The sequence below is a fragment of the Barbus barbus genome (genome assembly GCF_936440315.1).
Source record: "Barbus barbus genome assembly, chromosome: 4".
Classification (NCBI taxonomy): domain Eukaryota; kingdom Metazoa; phylum Chordata; class Actinopteri; order Cypriniformes; family Cyprinidae; genus Barbus; species Barbus barbus.
Genome location: NC_136732.1, coordinates 3,999,034 through 4,018,167, shown reverse-complemented (window position 1 = coordinate 4,018,167; position 19,134 = coordinate 3,999,034). Strand labels below are relative to the sequence as shown.

The 19,134-nt window shown below is 42.2% G+C and overlaps 2 protein-coding genes across 2 annotated transcripts in view; one reads left to right on the top strand and one right to left on the bottom strand.

The window, feature by feature from the left end:
• Window positions 1-19,134, top strand: part of LOC306866526 (NACHT, LRR and PYD domains-containing protein 12-like) — a 422,442-nt gene that overhangs the window by 242,561 nt on the left and 160,747 nt on the right. The gene's annotated exons all lie outside the window — the stretch shown is intronic.
• LOC306866567 (NACHT, LRR and PYD domains-containing protein 12-like) overlaps window positions 1-19,134 on the bottom strand; it is a 65,728-nt gene that overhangs the window by 4,552 nt on the left and 42,042 nt on the right. The window contains exons 17-20 of the mRNA XM_079411829.1: window positions 7,031-7,204; window positions 6,185-6,358; window positions 5,920-6,093; window positions 4,976-5,149 (exon numbers count right to left, since the gene is read on the bottom strand). Coding sequence (XP_079267955.1) covers window positions 4,976-5,149; window positions 5,920-6,093; window positions 6,185-6,358; window positions 7,031-7,204 — 696 coding nt within the window. The remainder of the gene's footprint in view (window positions 1-4,975; window positions 5,150-5,919; window positions 6,094-6,184; window positions 6,359-7,030; window positions 7,205-19,134) is intronic.

The following is a 19,134-nucleotide window of genomic DNA, read 5'->3' as shown; positions in this document are numbered from 1 at the left end:
CCCCTGCGGCTGCCCCCGCTCCCGTGCCGCAGCAGCAGCCTCCACCCAAGCGGCGCCGTGGAGCCAGTCGTAAGCGGGGTCCCCAGCCCGTCCAGGCCCCCGCCAAGAGAGGCGGTAAAGCCAAGAGCAAGAGGCCCTAGGATGGGCGACCTGGAGATGGTTGGGACTGCTCTTCAGGAGATGGTGACTGCACCGCTCCTTCCACCGGAGGAGGGCCGGGTGGTAAATCCTTTGTTTCCTTTTCTTTCTGTTCCACCGCTGGCCCAGCAGCCAGCGGTACCCAAATTTTCAATAAAAGAGCAGTTTCTATCATCTCCGGGTCCGAAGAGGGCTCGGAGAGTAGTGGGAGGAGCAAAACCTCTCCACTCTCATCCACCTCTTCTATCGCCAGCGGACAGCAGCGCGCAGTTCGAGATGGGCACCCAAGCCTCTCCTGCAGCCCCCGTCCGATCGTGGAACCAGGTAAGTGTTGCACAGCACACACAGACCCCGCTACGGGCCGCCTCCCAGGGAGAGCCCCCCGAGCCGCGTCCCTGCGTTCCACCTCGCTGCCCCACTGCGGGTACGCCTACGGTCCCCTTGGTCCCGCTTGTGCGGTCTCTGCGAGCCTGGTTAGCGCTCCCCAGTCCGTCTCGCTGGCTCATTCGGACCATCAGGCTCGGCTATGCGATTCAGTTCGCCCGGCGTCCCCCCAAGTTCAGGGGTGTCTACTTCACTTCAGTGAAAGCTGTCGATGCCCTCGTCTTGCGTGCGGAGATTGTAGTCCTACTGGCGAAGGATGCGATAGAGCCGGTCCCTCCAGCCGATATGAGGTCAGGGTTTTACAGCCCTTATTTCATTGTGCCCAAGAAAAGCGGTGGGTTACGACCGATCTTGGACCTGCGAGTTTTGAATCGGAGCCTTCACAGGCTGCCATTCAGAATGCTCACGCAGAGACGCATTTTCGAGTGCATCCGTCCCCGAGATTGGTTTGCAGCGATCGACCTGAAGGACGCGTACTTTCATGTCTCGATTCTTCCTCGACACAGGCCGTTTCTGCGCTTTGCATTCGAGGGTCGAGCATATCAGTACAAGGTCCTGCCCTTCGGGCTGGCCCTGTCTCCCCGCGTCTTCACGAAAGTCGTAGAGGGAGCCCTTGTTCCCATGAGAGAACAGGGCGTTCGCATCCTCAACTATCTCGACGACTGGCTCATTCTTGCTCAGTCTCGGGAGCAGTTATGCGAACACAGGGATTTGGTGCTCAGTCACCTCAGCCAGTTGGGCCTTCAGGTCAACTGGGAGAAGAGCAAACTCGCCCCAGTGCAGAGGATCTCTTTTCTCGGTATGGAGTTGGATTCGGTCGAACAGTCAGCACGCCTCACAGAGGAACGTGCTCAGTCAGTACTGAACTGCCTGAATACATTCAGGTGCAGGACAGCGGTCCCACTGAAACTTTTTCAGAGGCTCCTGGGGCATATGGCAGCCGCAGCGGCAGTAACCCCGCTCGGTTTGCTTCATATGAGACCGCTTCAGCACTGGCTTCACGGCCGAGTCCCGAGATGGGCGTGGCAACGCGGCACGTACCGAGTGGCAATCACTCCGGAATGCCGCCAAACCTTCAGCCCGTGGTCAGACCCCTTGTTTCTTCGGGCAGGAGTGCCCCTAGAGCAGGTGTCCCGGCATGCGGTAGTCTTCACGGATGCCTCTGCCACCGGCTGGGGGGCCGCGTACAACGGGCATGCAGTGTCAGGGGTATGGACGGGCCCCCAACTGCATTGGCACGTCAACTGCCTCGAGTTGCTAGCAGTACGTCTTGCCCTGGGCCGTCTGAAAGGGCCGTTACGGGGCAAGCATGTGCTGGTCCGCACGGACAATAATGCGACCGTGGCGTACGTCAACCATCAAGGGGGTCTGCGCTCCCGTCGCATGTCGCAACTCGCCCGCCATCTCCTCCTTTGGAGTCAGAAGCATCTGAGGTCGCTTCGCGCCATTCATGTCCCTGGTGTGCTCAACCGTGTGGCCGACGAGCTCTCACGAGCTGCGCTGCCGGGAGAGTGGCGACTCCACCCCCAGGTGGTCCAGCTGATTTGGGGAGAGTACGGCGAAGCTCAGGTAGACCTGTTTGCCTCACCGGAAACCTCTCACTGCCAGTTGTTCTACTCCCTGTCCGGGGGAACACTCGGTACAGATGCACTGGCGCACAGCTGGCCCCGGGGCCTTCGCAAATATGCGTTTCCCCCAGTGAGCCTACTTGCACAGACCTTGTGCAAAGTCAGGGAGGACGAGGAGCAGGTCCTGCTAGTTGCGCCATATTGGCCCAGCCGGACCTGGTTCCCGGAACTCACGCTCCTCGCGACAGCCCCTCCCTGGCGAATTCCTCTGAGGAAGGATCTTCTCTCTCAGAGACGGGGCACCCTTTGGCACCCGCGTCCAGACCTCTGGAAACTCCATGTCTGGTCCCTGGACGGGACGCGGAGGTTCTAGGTGACTTACCCCCTGAGGTACTTAACACCATCGCTTCGGCACGTGCACCGTCTACGAGACGTGCTTACGCCTTGAAGTGGAACCTGTTTGTCGAGTGGTGTTCTTCTCGCCGAGAAGACCCCCGAAGATGTTCGATCGGTGTCGTGCTTTCTTTCTTGCAGCAAGGGTTGGAGCGTAGGCTGGCTCCCTCCACCCTCAAAGTTCATGCTGCCGCTATTTCCACATGCCACGACCACATCGATGGTAAGTCCGTTGGTAAGCACGACCTGGTCGTCAGGTTCCTTAGGGGGGCGAGACGGTTAAATCCTCCTCGACCCCGCTCCTTACCCTCTTGGGACCTTGCTCTGGTGCTTCGAGCACTCCAGATTGCTCCCTTTGAGCCTTTGCAGTCAGCAGACTTAAAGATTCTGTCTATGAAGACTTTGTTGCTGGTTGCACTGGCCTCCATCAAGAGGGTAGGGGACCTGCAGGCATTTTCGGTCGACGAATCGTGCCTAGAGTTTGGGACGGGTGACGGCCACGTGGTACTGAGACCCCGGCTTGGCTATGTGCCCAAGGTTCCTACCACTCCCTTCAGGGACCAGGTAGTGAGCCTGCAAGCGCTGCCCCCGGAGGAGGCAGACCCAGCCCTGGCTTTGCTCTGTCCAGTTCGTGCTTTGCGACTGTACATAGACAGAACTCGAAGCCTCAGGACCTCAGACCAGCTCTTTGTCTGTTACGGAGGCCAGCAGAAGGGAAAGGCTGTCTCCAAGCAGAGGATGGCCCACTGGGTAGTGGACGCCATCGCCTTGGCTTACCAAGCACAAGGCGTGCCCTGCCCGCTCAGGTTGCATGCCCACTCTACGAGAGGCGTAGCATCCTCCTGGGCGCTGGCTCGTGGCGCCTCGCTGACAGATGTTTGTAGAGCTGCGGGCTGGGCGACACCTAACACGTTCGCTAGATTCTATAGCCTTCGCGTCGAGCCGGTCTCCTCCCGTGTTCTCACCTCAGGTCAGAGGCACGGAGAAGTCCCAGCTTAGTGTCGGCTTGCTGCGTTACATGCGCTTATTGCTCCAGAGAGTCCCTACAAGGCAGACTCTGTTGAGTCCTCCGATCACCCTTCGGCAGCCAGACGTGGCGGAGCGTTGGCGCCAGGCCTTTACTCCATTGTATCCTTGAGAACTGGATTTAGGCTGGGTTCCATATGTGTGACCCTACGGGGATCCCATGTGTATTATTCCACGAGTTGCTCCTAAACGAAGCCCGTGTCTTTCCCTCTGGGAGAACCCACCTCTCGTCGGGTTGGAGTCACCCCAGTATTCCATGTGTAGTACAATCCTACGGGGTTGGTCCATATGTACTCTCCACATAACTCCTTCGGGGAAGGATGTGGTTCCGCAGCGGTCCTTTCCAAGGAAAGGGTACGCTTTCCCAGTGTTATTCATTAGTCTCACTGAATGGGTTTGGTGAACAGCAGTGATCGACACTCTCTGTGTTGGCCCTGGCCCACCGTCCTTAAGCAAGGGGGTTCAGGAGGCTTGCTACAGAGCGCTGGAAGGGGGCAGCTCCTGTGGCGCTTTGGTAGGGATTCCTATTCGTCGGTCAGTCCGACGTACGTCGAACGTGACCGACTGAATGGGAACGTCTCGGTTACATAGGTAACCCTCGTTCCCTGAAGGAGGGAACGGAGACGTACGTCCCGTCGCCACAGTCGCTGGACCCCGCTGATGCTGCCGCCTTACCTGTTCGGCTCCTCAGCGAAAACCTAAAGATGCAACGCACCTGCTGCTCATTATATACCCGCGCTGCGAGGTGAGCAGCTGCTGCATATGATTGCATGCCAATGTGCATTGGCTCGTTTTAGTTACACTCGAAGCAGATTGGCCTCTCTAGCGAGATTCCTATTCGTCGGTCAGTCCGACGTACGTCTCCGTTCCCTCCTTCAGGGAACGAGGGTTACCTATGTAACCGAGACGTTATTTTACGTAGATTATCTGTTGTACTTAAGTGGCCAAATACACACAAAATTTCGCAAAAATGGCTGTCCTGGCGAGTATCCAGGTTTTTTCTGAAGTAAATGTGAACAGTTAAAAAACAAACAAACCAAAAAAAATACTTATGTTACACAAATGCAGAGGTCTGTGCGACAGACATGGGCGGATACATGGGGAAGTGTGGAGTGAATGCGTCATCTGTGTCAGTGTGTTATGATTGGCCCGGAGTAGAGTCTTACGTCAGCGCGTTCTGAACTCGTACGTGCTCATACCGGTAATTTTCCTTCTGCGTTCACACACAGCAGAATTCCGGCAATTTACTGGTAATGTTACAACTTCTCATACCGGTAAATTGCCAGAACGAATTTACCGGTATTTTTGAAAAGGTCCTGTTCACACATGATCTCTTTACGGCAATTTACCGGTAATTTTCCAGAAAACTCTGTATGTGTGAAAGGGCTAATTGAGTATAAAGTGTTTGGGTTTAAACTATTGAAGTGATTTTCATCATTTTATTCTTGTATGTGAATGTTACTGACCTCAATGTCTCCAGTTTACAGCGTGAATCCTTCAGTACGTCACATAAGAGATTCACTCCTGTGTTTTTTATTTGATTCCAGCTCAGGTTCAGTTCTCTCAGGTGTGATGGGCTTGATTTCAGAGCTGAAGTCAGGATGAGACACTGTTTCTCTGTAATACTGCAATAAGACAGACTGAAGACAGAAAGAGAAAAGATCCATGTAAAGTTTGTGTGTGTGAATAAATATATCATAATAAATGCCATACAGTAAAACAAAATAATTAATTAATTTTTTTTTTTTTTTTACAATCTAACTTATTTCATTCAAATTCAAATAGTTTAGTTAATTAAATTAATTTACACTAGTTTGGGTTAACTCAACTTTAGTACATTGTTCCCACATAAGATTTTGTTTGACAAAATTATAATTCATTTATTTATTTACTGAGGTCTAATTATTATTATTATTATTATTATTATTATTACTCACTAAGTGTCACAATCTAAGCACAAACACCAATCTTCTGCATCATGGTAACCACACAATTCAACAACATTACAGAAACTGTCCAACATAACAGAACATTAAACACTAACATATATTTCCCTTTACAGAAAAACACATAAAATAACACTTCATCCTTAAATTTACAATCATGCAGTTTCTTGCAAATCATGCTGAGATCTACAAATCCACTGCTCAGTTAGTTACGTCAACAACAAATATTAATGTAGTTTCAACAAATAACTGTAATACATTTTAAATATATTAGGTAGAGTGAACACAACTAAATTGTTACAGAATGCTCAAAAACATGTTACTTTAGCTCATTCTAATTAAAGGAACAAGAGGCAGAAATAATGTTTTTGAGTGTAGAGTCACAAATACACACAAAACACTTAAAATAAACTACAGCAGTTACAGTGTTGTTTGTTTACTGTTCAGAGTATAATGATACTAACTCTAGTTTCTCTAGCTTGAATTGTGTGTTCATCAGTAGATCACTGAGGTTTTTCACTTCAGAGTCTCCTAGTTTATTCCAGCTCAGGTTCAGTTCTCTCAGGTGTGATGGGTTTGATTTCAGAGCTGAAGTCACAGCAGAACATCCTTCATCTGTCATTTCACAGCAGATTAACCTATATTGAGAGAAATGAGAAAAGTCACACTTCATTCTGTTTCATTTAAATAAAACAATTGTTTCGATTCTTGTATGTGAATGTTACTGACCTCAATCTCTCCAGTTTACAGCGTGAATCCTTCAGTACGTCACATAAGAGATTCACTCCTGTGTTTTTTATTTGATTCATACTCAGGTTCAGTTCTCTCAGGTGTGATGGGTTTGATTTCAGAGCTGAAGTCAGGATGAGACACTGTTTCTCTGTAATACTGCATTCATACAGACTGAAGACAGAGAGAGAAAAGACAATGAATCAGACACGTCATGTTCATGTGTGAGTTCAATTAATCATGAGTAAACACCATACAGTGAAATCAATAAAATGTTCCTAAAACCTAAAAACAATACAAGTAAATAAATAATCATACAGCCATAAACTAACACAAAAACAAAACTAGGATTTGAGAATACTAGTTACATTTCAAGTCTGGAGAAGCTTTAGTCAGACCAAAAAAAAAGTTTTGTGAATTGTAATGTGATTAAGATACAGGATCAACTATAGAACCACTTTAAAATAACATTAAAAAAATGATTTTAAATGTAACAAATCATAAACATAAATCAAAATTTACTTCAAGACATTTTAAGATTGTAGTTTACAGTCAAAAAATACAACATTTTGTGATTTTGTGATCATATTGTGATGCGTGTCTGAGTGAAACAGCTTTCTGAAAAAAAATGCAGGTCAGGAATTCATTTTTGATGAAAAGCTGGATAATTGTTTGCTATTGCTGTGATCTCATGTGACAAGGGTACATTCATTTTTGGAAATAAATTATGTACCCAAATAAATCAATCATAATAAGCACTGAATTATTGTTGATTTTGTGATTTTAATAAACTAAACAGTAATCTTTAATCTCACTGTAACTGCTGTAGAGTATAATGATACTAACTGTAGTTTCTCCAGCTTGAATTGTGTGTTCATCAGTAGATCACTGAGGTTTTTCACTCCAGAGTCTCCTAGTTTATTCCTGCTCAGGTCCAGTTCTCTCAGGTGTGATGGGTTTGATTTCAGAGCTGAAGTCAGGATGAGACACTGTTTCTCTGTAATACTGCAATAAGACAGACTGAAGATAGAAAGAGAAAAGACAATGAATCAGACACGTCATGTTCATGTGTGAGTTCAATTAATCATGAGTAAACACCATACAGTGAAATCAATAAAATGTTCCTAAAACCTGAAAACAATACAAGTAAATAAATAATCATACAGCCATAAACTAACACAAAAACAAAACTAGGATTTGAGGATACTAGTTACATTTCAAGTCTGGAGAAACTTTAGTCAGACCAAAAAATGTTTGTGAATTGTAATGTGATTAAGATACAGGATCAACTATAGAAGCACTTTAAAATAACATAAAAAAGGAGTTTAAATGTAACAAATCAAGAACATTCTGTTCATAAATCAAAATTTACTTCAAGACATTAAGATTGTAGTTTACAGTCAACAAATACAACATTTTATATAAATCATATTTTGTTCTTATTGTGATGCATGTCTGAGTGAAACAGCTTTCTGAAAAAAAATGCAGGTCAGGAATTCATTTTTGATGAAAAGCTGGATAATTGTTGTTTGCTATTAAAAAAATCTAATGTATTTTGTATTTAAATACATTGAATCGTAGTATTATTGTATTTTCAAAATACATAAGTTTTTCCAATCAACCTCTTTATTAGACTGCTGCTGGTTTCCTGTATCAACTAGTTCAGACATGCCACTTTCATTCATGTGAGCTGCAGCTGAGAGACTCCGTCTAGAATTGGGGAATGACATTTTCTGGATTCCTGTAAGGAAATAAGGAATAATACTGCCTTCGTGTGCTATCAACATTTCCTACTTCCAATTTCAGAAGTCCTGATTACAAGCTTGTCGCATTCAAGTGCTTTTCTGTTGGAAAGAATAGGAATCGTGGAGCACGCCAGGTTTCCTGGGAAAATCTTATTAAAACCCAAATCGTAGATATTTAAGATATTTAATTTTGGATAAATTGAAGCATCCCATTTATTGACAACTATCTCATTCACAGTGCTATCTTTAGCTTGTTGATGATTTCTGGATTTTCAGTCAAATACATGCTGTTTTGCTGTGAATAAATCATACAAAATGCTTGAAATTATTATTGCACTACTATGTGCATGACTTTAACATTAAAACAAGGTGATCTTGCTTTTGTGGGAAAAAAGCATACCTAAAAATGACCACTAGCAAGGGGAATATAGCATTAGCACTAGTCAGTCTTGTTAGGGTTTGTTTTGATTTGGTCAGATTTTGGTTTTATCAAGTAGCTAGTCAAATGTGTTCATTAAACTTTAATCATTACTGCTTGCTATGGCGATATGATATTATATATGTCGGCGATGAAATAAAGTGTAAATCGATTGAACTTTTTCTATATCATCATGATATGCAAATAAATCTGTGGAGCTTCTAGTGGGCAGGAGCTATTGACACGTCAGAGCGATAAAGAAACATGGATAAATGAGTAACAAGCAGCTTTCTCTGTGTGTGTGTGTACCCCAAGACAAAGATAATGCTATATAACTATAATGCTAATAATAAAGATATACATTTAAAAAAATTGTTCTAAGGGCATACTCACACTAGGCACAGCTGCCTCGTACTAAAGCCCAAGTGCGGTTGTCCTTTCGCTAACAGACAGATATCAGAGGATTATTTCAGAGGCAGCTGAGGTTAATGGTGGAATTCCCAGTTTTACTCACAAACTACAATACCTTTCATCAATAAGATGAGAACCAGACCCATTATAAAACTAAATGTACTCAAAATTAAATTAATTGAGAAGTGTGATATCCAAGTAGTAATAAAGATTTTTGCTGTCATACATGTCTTGGTGTAAACAGGCCTTAATAGTGTTACTTCACTAGATGGCCAATTTCAAATGTATTTTGTGTATTTTCAAAATATAAAATACTGTATTTGTATTTAAATACATTTTCCCACACAGTATTTTGTATTTTTATTTTAAATACATTTTGATGTATTTGTGCCCATCTCTGAAAACAAATAAGTTGTTCATTCAATCAAATAATGTACACTTCTCATGGTTTATGTACAGTTTGTCCTGATTCTTGATAGAAATACAAAGAAGTTTTAATTCCCAACAACCTTGTGTAAAAGGTGTTAAAATATTTCATATCTTTTTATTTCTGTCAAATAATTCCTATTTCATCGTTTGTCTAAAACTGAATAAAATGAAAGTTCTGACTGCTGTGTATTTGTGCTTAAATTGATACTGGTCTGCACATCACTACAACGTAAATGCATTCGCTCTGCTCTGTCCAGTGGCTTGATCAGCTTTGCTACACAGATTCAACTTTGCACATCTAAATACAACTGTAGGTTTGTCTGCGGCTGTAGATGTGAAGAACAGTAATATTTCTCTGAAACAAGTAAGGTTGAAGAACCAATGCCTGCACAGAATAAAGCTCAGTCTGGACCTGTTCTGTTTGATTGCGTTAAACATTCATTAGGTAGAAATAGGCTACATGTGTTCTAGCAGTGTATAGCAACCTGGACAGTTTGATCTTATTTATTAATAGGTACACGCTAGTCTTTTATTTAATCAGCACACTTTAACATGATTGCAAGTTCTAGTTATCATGTCATGTAAGATGCCCTACAGCTCTTTTATTGACAAGCAACATGCTCATATCGAGTTTCAGGGTTTCATTTAGATTCTAAAAGGCTATTCTTATAACTCATCTCTCCAAACATTAGCATAAAATGGTCTTTGACAAACGACAAACAACTTGAACATGTGTCTATGCGCTGATCAGTTTTGTCGCTCGCGAGAGTAACCACTTAAAAGCGCGCGAGCGCCACGGTTTAAACTTCAACGGTTCACGGTGCGCTGACTGCGCTCAGCACTCAGGAGAACGACAATTGCATTGCTAAGTGAGAAAATGAATTAATTTTAGCTTATTTTAATTACTTTTACCTAAACCTTTGTCATTTTTAGTTAGCCTAACGTGACACGTTTATTTCAAGAAGCAAAAAGAAGAAAGGTTGTCCAGGCCTGCGCAATTCTCCGCCAGGAGGTTTGACATTTTTAACATGAATCCCTAAAATATCTTGATAAAAACTGTTGTGAATTGATTAATAATGCTGGGGAGAGTTCATGTTATAGCCTAACGTAATATTTTTCTTTGCTCTGTAGATTGTATTGGACCTATACCTAATGTTATAGGAAAAGATGAAACAAAGATTCGGTCAAATCACCGTCAGACTGCTGTTATAAACATGAATTCAAACCAAGACGAACAAAGAGAGAAGCAGCTGATGGAGATTTGATGAGATGATGGAGATGGAGAGTTTCCATTTTTTCTGTGGATAACTGAGTATTTGATGTTTGCAGTTATAGTATAGTAAAATATAATTATTTGTTGTGCTGAAGTAATTGTATATTATTCTAAACACGCTGTATTTGGTTGTTGTAGATGTTCATCTAACTCAGAGAGCACTTTTAAAGAGTTACCACCACTTTATCAGAGTGTTGAAAAGTGGAAGTCAGAGGAAACATGGCCAACTTGCTGCAAAACAATAACACAAAAGGTCCATTATTTCTTTTTCCTCACAGTACCAACTGAAACTCATCAATCAGCTAATCTGAAGTTACTGATATCTTTTTGTTTTCTTCTATTTTCCACCTTTTATCATGCAGGTTCTTATGATTGATAGATAAATAAATAAATATTTTGCACTGTCACTGCAGGTCTGGACTCTTTACTTGCAGCATTACTTGTTTGGTCATCAACATTCAGATGAAAACATCACACTTCTCTCTAATTCTAGTAAGTTTTAAGATTTGATTTAATTGTGAGAGATTTCTTTCTTTTTCCTGTTGTATTGTACTCTCATTAGGTCTAATAAATGTTTCTCTGACCTGTATCCCCATCTTAGGATGTCAAGTGAAACCAACTTTGACTCTCTGTGTATCAACCATTTCTTTCCGGTTAAAAATACACAAATTATTAATATGCTATGAATTTTCAAATCAAACTAATGCCCGCATCCTCCACCAAACATGTAAGAAATTAATCCTACAAATATTTATTTTATCTTTAGGGAACCACCCTTACGAGTGATGGTCATATGATTAATGGATATTAATCAGAACATCCAACTTATACCTTATTAACGACTTGTCCAGCAAGCATTAATATCAGCAAGTTATCTCTTAACAATTTTGTTTATTTTACTCGCGGCCAACGATCAAAATAAACAACTAGTTAACTTAGTTCTCGGGTTTATGAGCTTAGGTAAAACGCGATCTTTTTGGCAAATAATTACGATATGCAAAATCACATAGCACAGACAAGAGATTTCTTAATAAAATCAAAGTTTATTCACTACTCTAATACACTACTGACTAGACAACACAAAACAGACGATTTAAACATACACAAAGATGGGAGCGAGTTGTTTTGTATCTGAAGAGAGAGTCTTAGGTTTTAATGCTCGTTTCAGCCTGAGGGAAAAATCACACGCAAGAACCCTTATCTTTACTTTTAAACAACAGATAGATATATCATCAGTTTCCAGTAGATTCAAGGGATGTTATCTTACTGTCTGTGTTCCAAACGAGTTCAGTTCTCCGGGTCTGCGACGGACCGTGCGCGGATTGGCTACTCGTAGGTCGTCGTCACGAGGGTACTCTTCAGTGGTTGGAGGGCTTCGTTCTGACTTGATGACGCTATCAGGAAGCCGTTCGATTCCTGGCTCCAGATGTTAGTTTCTTTGTCTTTGGATGTTAAAGTTTCTCTCAAAGTTTAACTTTGATCGCTGTTGCCATGCCCTGCCGTGATGTGAGAGGCCAGAAGCGCTTTGCAGCGTGAGCAGAACGAGAGACGACGGAGGCGTGCGTGAGCCTCCATTTCAGTTTTCAACTCCAACCCACTTTCACGGTTGTGCATCTGGTTTCAAACGAGCCGATTTGGGATCTGCCTCCGGGCGCCTGATCCAATCGGATTCTTTCCTGTTGGGCGTTTGATCCAATCGCAAGTGTAGCTGTGGGCGGAGCCCCGCACAACTGCGGGTCTTTCTATGCATAAATTGTCCATTCAGTTATTTAAATCACATGAAAACTTATTACAGCAAACTTCTATTTGTTTTGTAATCACGCATTGATGTAAACAGATCATTTCCATTCACCATAATATTATTCATGAAATTAGCGTTCGTTTGACACCAAACACCACGTAACTTTGCATAGCCAAAAATACATATGAATACGAAGGATATTACTCGGTTAAATGCATCGATTAAAAGATCCTAAATAAACACATCGAGCATGTGACCTGACATCTCGTCATCAGGTAAACTTTATACATTCTGGAAACAGATTTACCATAGATTTAAAATAAAACACAACAAGCTTATAAATGTCACAACCAACAACATTATTAATATATGTATAAACTATATTGTCTATAGTGTTTTTTTCGAGTATATTGTTTCAATAGCAGAAACCAGTATAACTTTTGTTCCTTTTTAACATTCGTTTCTAATTCAAAGGTGTGGCTAATTCAAAGGCACGTTTTCCTGGAATGTGCTGATATGCAAGGTCGTAAAAGTCTTTGGTTCGAGTCGGCTGTAACCAGGCCTTTGAATTATGGCGCCAATGTGAAGTAAAATCCGGGAGTATGAGTTCTGGTTTTTTTTCAAGAGTGACAAAAAGGGTCCTCCTCATCCAACTTCATGATGAAAGCAGCCAGATGTGATGGTTCCATATATCCTTGTTTTTATGGTCTCAGGAGATTGGGCAGTTTATTTCAGCCGGCGCCAGGATGTCTGTTCTTAGATGTGTGCGTTCCGATTTAAGACCAATCTTCTTTTTTTTTTTTTTTTTTACATATTCTAGTTCTGGGGGTCTCCTGGGACCAGATGATTTATAGCAGGAGAGCGGGAGAGTTGAAACTATGTGTGTGTTATCCTGACCAGGCATTACACAAATAAACAAATTTAACATGCTGCAAGATGGTGAACCAAAAGGGAGCTAAAAGACAGACTATATTGTTTTTAAATTTATAAGCATTAAATATTAATTTTACATTCAGATAAGCATTTAAACAATAAAACAAAGGACCCATGACAATTTCAGCACTGGGAAGGGCTAAATATTGCTGATTAATTTAATCTGATGAAATTAACTGAGTGATGTCTTTTGGATGCGCCATACTAAACAAAAAGACGACAGCAAACAGATACTTCTGGCATCTCTGTTATTGGTCAGTGACACATCCATTTTGATGCTAACTCTGCTTGCGATGAGTACTTGTGGCAATGTGTTTTTGAATGGAAGTGTGTCGTTGTTGTTGTTTAAGAATAGCCTAAAACTGCAGTAAATTAAAAGGTGTCCGAGAGACATAGTTAGTCGCTTATAGCGCAGAGGAAAAAAGAAAAGGAGAGAATCTAGCGTGTTCCTTGGTTCTCTCTCATAAGGCCTTCATAGTGTTGTTATAGTTAAAGTGCGTGTTCCACTTTCTATCCACCTATGGTTAAAATAAATCTCCCTGGCGAAAACATTATCTTAGCTACTTAATACATTTTCTGCCATTTGTAATTCACTAAAGAAGTGAAATCAGCGCGCGGCACTCAGAAGGAGTGGCCAGAAGCGTCTGTGAGGAGTATTTTATAGTGCAGATTTTGTTAGAGTGTGATAAAGAATCCACTGTTTTTTTTTTTTTTCTTGTGAAGTCACGTGAAGTGACACAGAAATACGGCCCGCCGTGGTCAGACTGTTAGAATTGATAATTAATCTGTGGGTTAATTTGATTCGGTCTAAATAATTTGAGATTGTTGAGCTATAAAGAAAAGAATCTGAATAGCGCTTGTGTGACCATTTTGTGTAAGCCTGAGACGAACCCACAGAACTGGGCGTGTCACCACGGCAACAGAGGTCATCAGAAGACTCTCGGAAATGTTCTAGTGCGCACGCGCAGCCGCGAGCGCCATTTTGAAGCTGTTGTAAACAAATAGCATAGCATTTTGAAGCTAGTAGGTAGCATTAAAGCTTAGCCGAGCTGGTAGCATTGAAGGCTAGCGGTTAACACCTAGCATTTTGTAGTCGGTAGGTTCAATGCAATGTGTGTGTGTGTGTGTGTGTTACACAGTTAACCCTTTGTCTGCTGAACTCTAACTCACACTGAGTGTTCACGTCATTTCTCCCTCTCTTGTGCATTATTCATGCTATCTCTCCTCCCTTTGAAAAGATTTTAACAAATACAGACGTCGATAAACTATTGTTAAGCAAGGCAGTTAATTTGTATAGGAATAAGGCATTTTATTCAGGATTGGTCTCCTCCCTTTGAAGTTAGACAGAGTTAATATCAGACCTTAACTTCATTTACCTTGATAGAAAGATAATTAATTCAATTATAATTGTGCTCATGATTTTAGGATATCAGTGGGTGAATCGCTATGAAATATTTGAAACTGATAATTTAATTTCATCCCAGATTTGAAATTAAACTCATTTCATTAAAATTATTTCAGCTCCAGATTCCACATAGACTGATTGAGATAATTATGTGTTCTCTGATCATTTAACAATAACATTAAGATCTTAATTATTAACTATCAATGCGTTTGATTTTCAGGCCCTGAAAATTTTTAATTTCCTTTTATAAATTGAGATGGTAAAGATTAATTTGTTCTGAAGGTTCTAATGACACAAGGAATTAGTAACCTGTCAAATTTAGGGATGTGGAAGTTGTAAATTAATTTCATAATTACGAATTTGAAAATTCTAATTTAATTTAATAATTAATTACAGTTCCTGTTTCATATTGGTTTCAGTTGCAATTGTGCTTGTAATTTTAATGACAAACCTCATTAAGATCTTGATACTTAACTGCCAACTAGGAAGACCATTATAATATTAGAATATTATAACAAAATATATATATCCCTCTGAAAATTTTATCTGAATCGATCCCATCAATTTTAATGATGACATCATGAAAAATTTAATTAGGAATCTCTATTTATAATTTGAAATTCTAAATTCAAATTGCAATTAAGATTGTTCTGTCTACCTTATTTTTAAATCCTTTAGTTACTTAATTAACACTGGAGTTAATTTAAATATACTTTTGCTTAGGTCTAATAATCAATAGGGCTCTCCCTAGTGCTTGGTTGGTGAAGTGACATTGTTCACAGTGCGGGTTACAGCAAGTGAAGCCATCTGTCCTGACGTAACCGGGTGCAGGCTGGGGGGGGGGGGACCGAATATCTCTGTCCTAGGGTTGCAAGTAGGGGTGTTCGGTTCCGGTTTTTTTGGAGTCGACTCCGACTCCCGACTCCTAATTTTGGAGTCGGTGGAATCGACTCCTCGACTCCATTTACTTTGAATTAAAATAGGGTCAGGATTCAGAAGGTGCGTCTCAATATGCTTCCTCGTTTCCTCACTTCTCGCTCGTATGTCCTACGACCCTGAAACCGATCGAGCTCCGCTCTCATGTAGGACATCTAAATTCTTTAATTCCACCGGGAGGAGAGCGAGGAACGAGGAGGCTTCCTGAGGAGTCAAGAGCGAGGATACACATGTTTCCGATACTAAAATGTTTAATCAACTAATCCTTATAACAACGTTTACAAATATCACAACGAACTTTAGTTTTGTCTTCGGTCTGGCTGAAATATTTCCACACGGTTGAGGTCGGGGTTGCCATTATAAGTTAACGTTACTGGATTCAAAAACAGTCATCACTCAACAGTATCACTCAATCAACCACCACTTGCCAATTATGGGCATGTCCCACTCTCATCCTGAGGACTGGTACATGATTGGTTCGTAAAACCTACTGCAGTGTTTTTTGCCAATCACAACCAATTGACTGTATTGAACCACATCATGATTGATTGAGCCGCAAAACAGACCCAACAGAAAAAACTATACATTATTGTTCTTTGTTTTCCTGGCATTACTTATTTTTTCCTCTCATTTCTTTATCTTTGTTTTAATTTCTGTATCTTTACATTCATTATAATCTTTTCGTTATAATGAACTGTTGCTGTGTTGAACTTGAAAAAAACACTCGACACTGGGAGTCGATTCCTGACCTGGAGTCGATTCCGACACTAGGGCTAGTGAGAGTCGAGGAATCGACTCTTTTGGAGTCGACTCCCCATCTCTAGTTGCAAGTGCAAGTCCGCAGCAGGCCTAGCAATCGGGTATCGGAGGAGGAGTCAACGGGTGACTGGGCGAAGGTGCGGATATACCACCTCGGCTGGCTATTGACTGAAGTACGTCGGACTTCGGGTCCGCGCTGACAGGATAGCTCCCGAGATTTAGCCCCGCACTTCTTCAGGCCAGCAGTCGATGGTATTTGGAAACTTGAGAACGGCGTTTCAAAATTGTTTTCATTTTACCCTCCTCTTTGTGAAATCCTACCCCACTAGGTTGAAGCAGGTCAACGAAAAGGTAGGCGTCAGCGAGATTTCCAACACACACGAGGAACACGCTAACGGGCGTTGCGGTGTCAATCTTGCCATTACGGGACCAGTGCTGTCATGGTTATTATTTTCCTTCACCCCGGAGAAAAATATTAGCTATCACAGACTTATATAAATATTTCCTTTCCAATCCTCTGACTAAGAAGCAACCTTCTGATATCAGACTTAATAATAATAATAAAAAAAAAGGGAAATCTAATATAAGAAAGAGACATTTTGTTTGCGTCCCTCTCCCTCACTTTGGCTTAGCTCAACTTTCGCCCTTGAAAAAAAAAAAAAAAGGGGGTTTTCCTTTACAGGAAATAGGTGAAGCATCCAATTATTACCCTGTTCCTTGCTCTGTTGGTGTTTTTCCTTTCTTTATCTGTTCTCTAGCTGTTCTACCTGTGTGTGTGTGCTCAATTTCTCCCCACAGAGGCCACGAATTAGAAGCACACACCCCCCCCAGAGGATCACAGTCACAGAGAACCACACTCACCTGTTCTAGTACACACTCAACACTAGTACACACTCAACAGTGCATATCTACACCCCTTGTTTGTTGATTTGTTTTGTTTGGTTTCTTTTGTTTTTCTCTTCAAGGTCTGTGTCAGTTGCGGCTGGAAACTTCCCTCACCCGTCAGAACATGTCTCGTGCAACAGAACATGTCGGTCACTGGGAGGATCTGGAAACATGGCTAAGTGCTGCAACCGACAGCCTCCTGCCTAAAACCGTTGAAGCACTGAAACACCAGACACAGGACCAGCTGGATGAAAACATCACAAGTCTCATGGTACAAGACCCAAGTCAAAGCTACAGTCACAAAGAATTAGCCAAGATTACCGGCTCCTTAAGCCACACACTCATCGCGACCCTCAAGTTGAGAGACAAGAACGCTGCACAGCTCCAGCAGGAGTTGACACGTGCACAACGGCGCATCGAGCAGCTCCAACTGGAAGCTCAGGAACGACGGGAAGAACCCGATAAGGTGAGCCAAGGCGCTGAGGAGGAAATCAAAAGGCTAAAAGAAACCCTAGCAGCTACTAACAAAGAAATGCAACAAGTCAAGGCAGACTACGCTGATCGGTCCGAAAAGCTACAGTATGCGGAACAGCTACTGGAGAAAGCAAAGGCCGACTTCAGGGACAGAACGGCAGAATCAAAGCCCTTGAAGCTCACCTGGATGAGTCAAGAAATGAGGTTAGCCGTCTAACATATCAGCTAGACCAGGGGTTCTCAAAGTCTACATTCAAAGGTCCAAATCTGAATTTTCATCAGTGTCAAAGGTCCGGATCAATTGGTTATTACAAAACGTGTTTTTAATAAACATATATAACAAATAAACACTCATTTAAAAAAAAAAAAAAGGTTCCCTTTGCATTCAAAATACTTTAATAACAAGTGCAAAAGTGGCAAAACAATTAATTTAAGTGTCAGCAGTAGAAGTCGACCTATAATGTTTTTTCTCTGGCCAATGCCGATATTTAGAAATCAGGCCAGCCTATGGCCGATATATGATGCTGATTTTTTGGGCCGATTTTCTCTTTTTTTTTCCTTTATATCAAAAGAGAGTTTGCGTAAATGGTTATTGCAGGGCACACGATAGTAATAGTATTAGTAGTAGCCTAATTCATAGTAATAATACATGGCTCAAAACTTAAGCACCTTCTCAAAACAGTTCTGAAGCATGCTTTTTTGTTTATGTTTGCTGACAAGACACCAGTGTTTCCCGCAGACTAGCAAATGCAAGTTGATTCTCTGCCAGCAGGAGGCGCTGTTGGAGCGTGATATATAGCTGTTTCCCCGGTAACGACTGTAATCAAATAAGTGCTACTTTATCAGCCATTTCAGGAAAGACCAAATTAAAATTGACATCAAAGCTTTTCTGAAGAAAACGGACGGTTCTTTTAAAAGATACATTCATATAAAAACACCCGCGCAGCATTTTATTTTTGAAACGCGCAGTGCTCAGTTTATTCAACGAAGTATAAGCCTTTTGGAAAATCTATTTGTAGCGGTGTTCTTGAAATTAGTGTTCTTGAAATATGAAACAGAAGCGGGTCCGGATTGAATTCCCTCCGGGTCCGGACCCGGACCGGAGTCCGGACTTTGAGAAGCACTGAGCTAGACTATGTCAAGGAAGAAGCTGATAGTTTCCAAGAGGAACTCAAGCATGCTTATGAACTGCGCTGTGAGCCATCAAGGACACAAGACGCACCGACCTCACCCCTGCCAAGCGGGACTGGGTCACCTGTTCCTGGACTGACACGTGAGAAAAAGATGGAGGGCGTGGAACGGAAACCTTCACCACCTGCCTCTAGAGAACTTTATCTCACTCTACCTCAGCCAAAAGAATCTGCGTCAGCCAGCCACAGATCATCGCACGGCTTGGACCTAAAAGATCTCGACAAGGTCGCCAGGAACATTGGCAAATTCACTCAGAGTGTGCCAAATAGCCAAAAGTCCAAGCGTATCTCCAAGACATCGATTTCCATCTGGAAATGCGACCTAACGTTACGGACAAAGATAGACTCTAT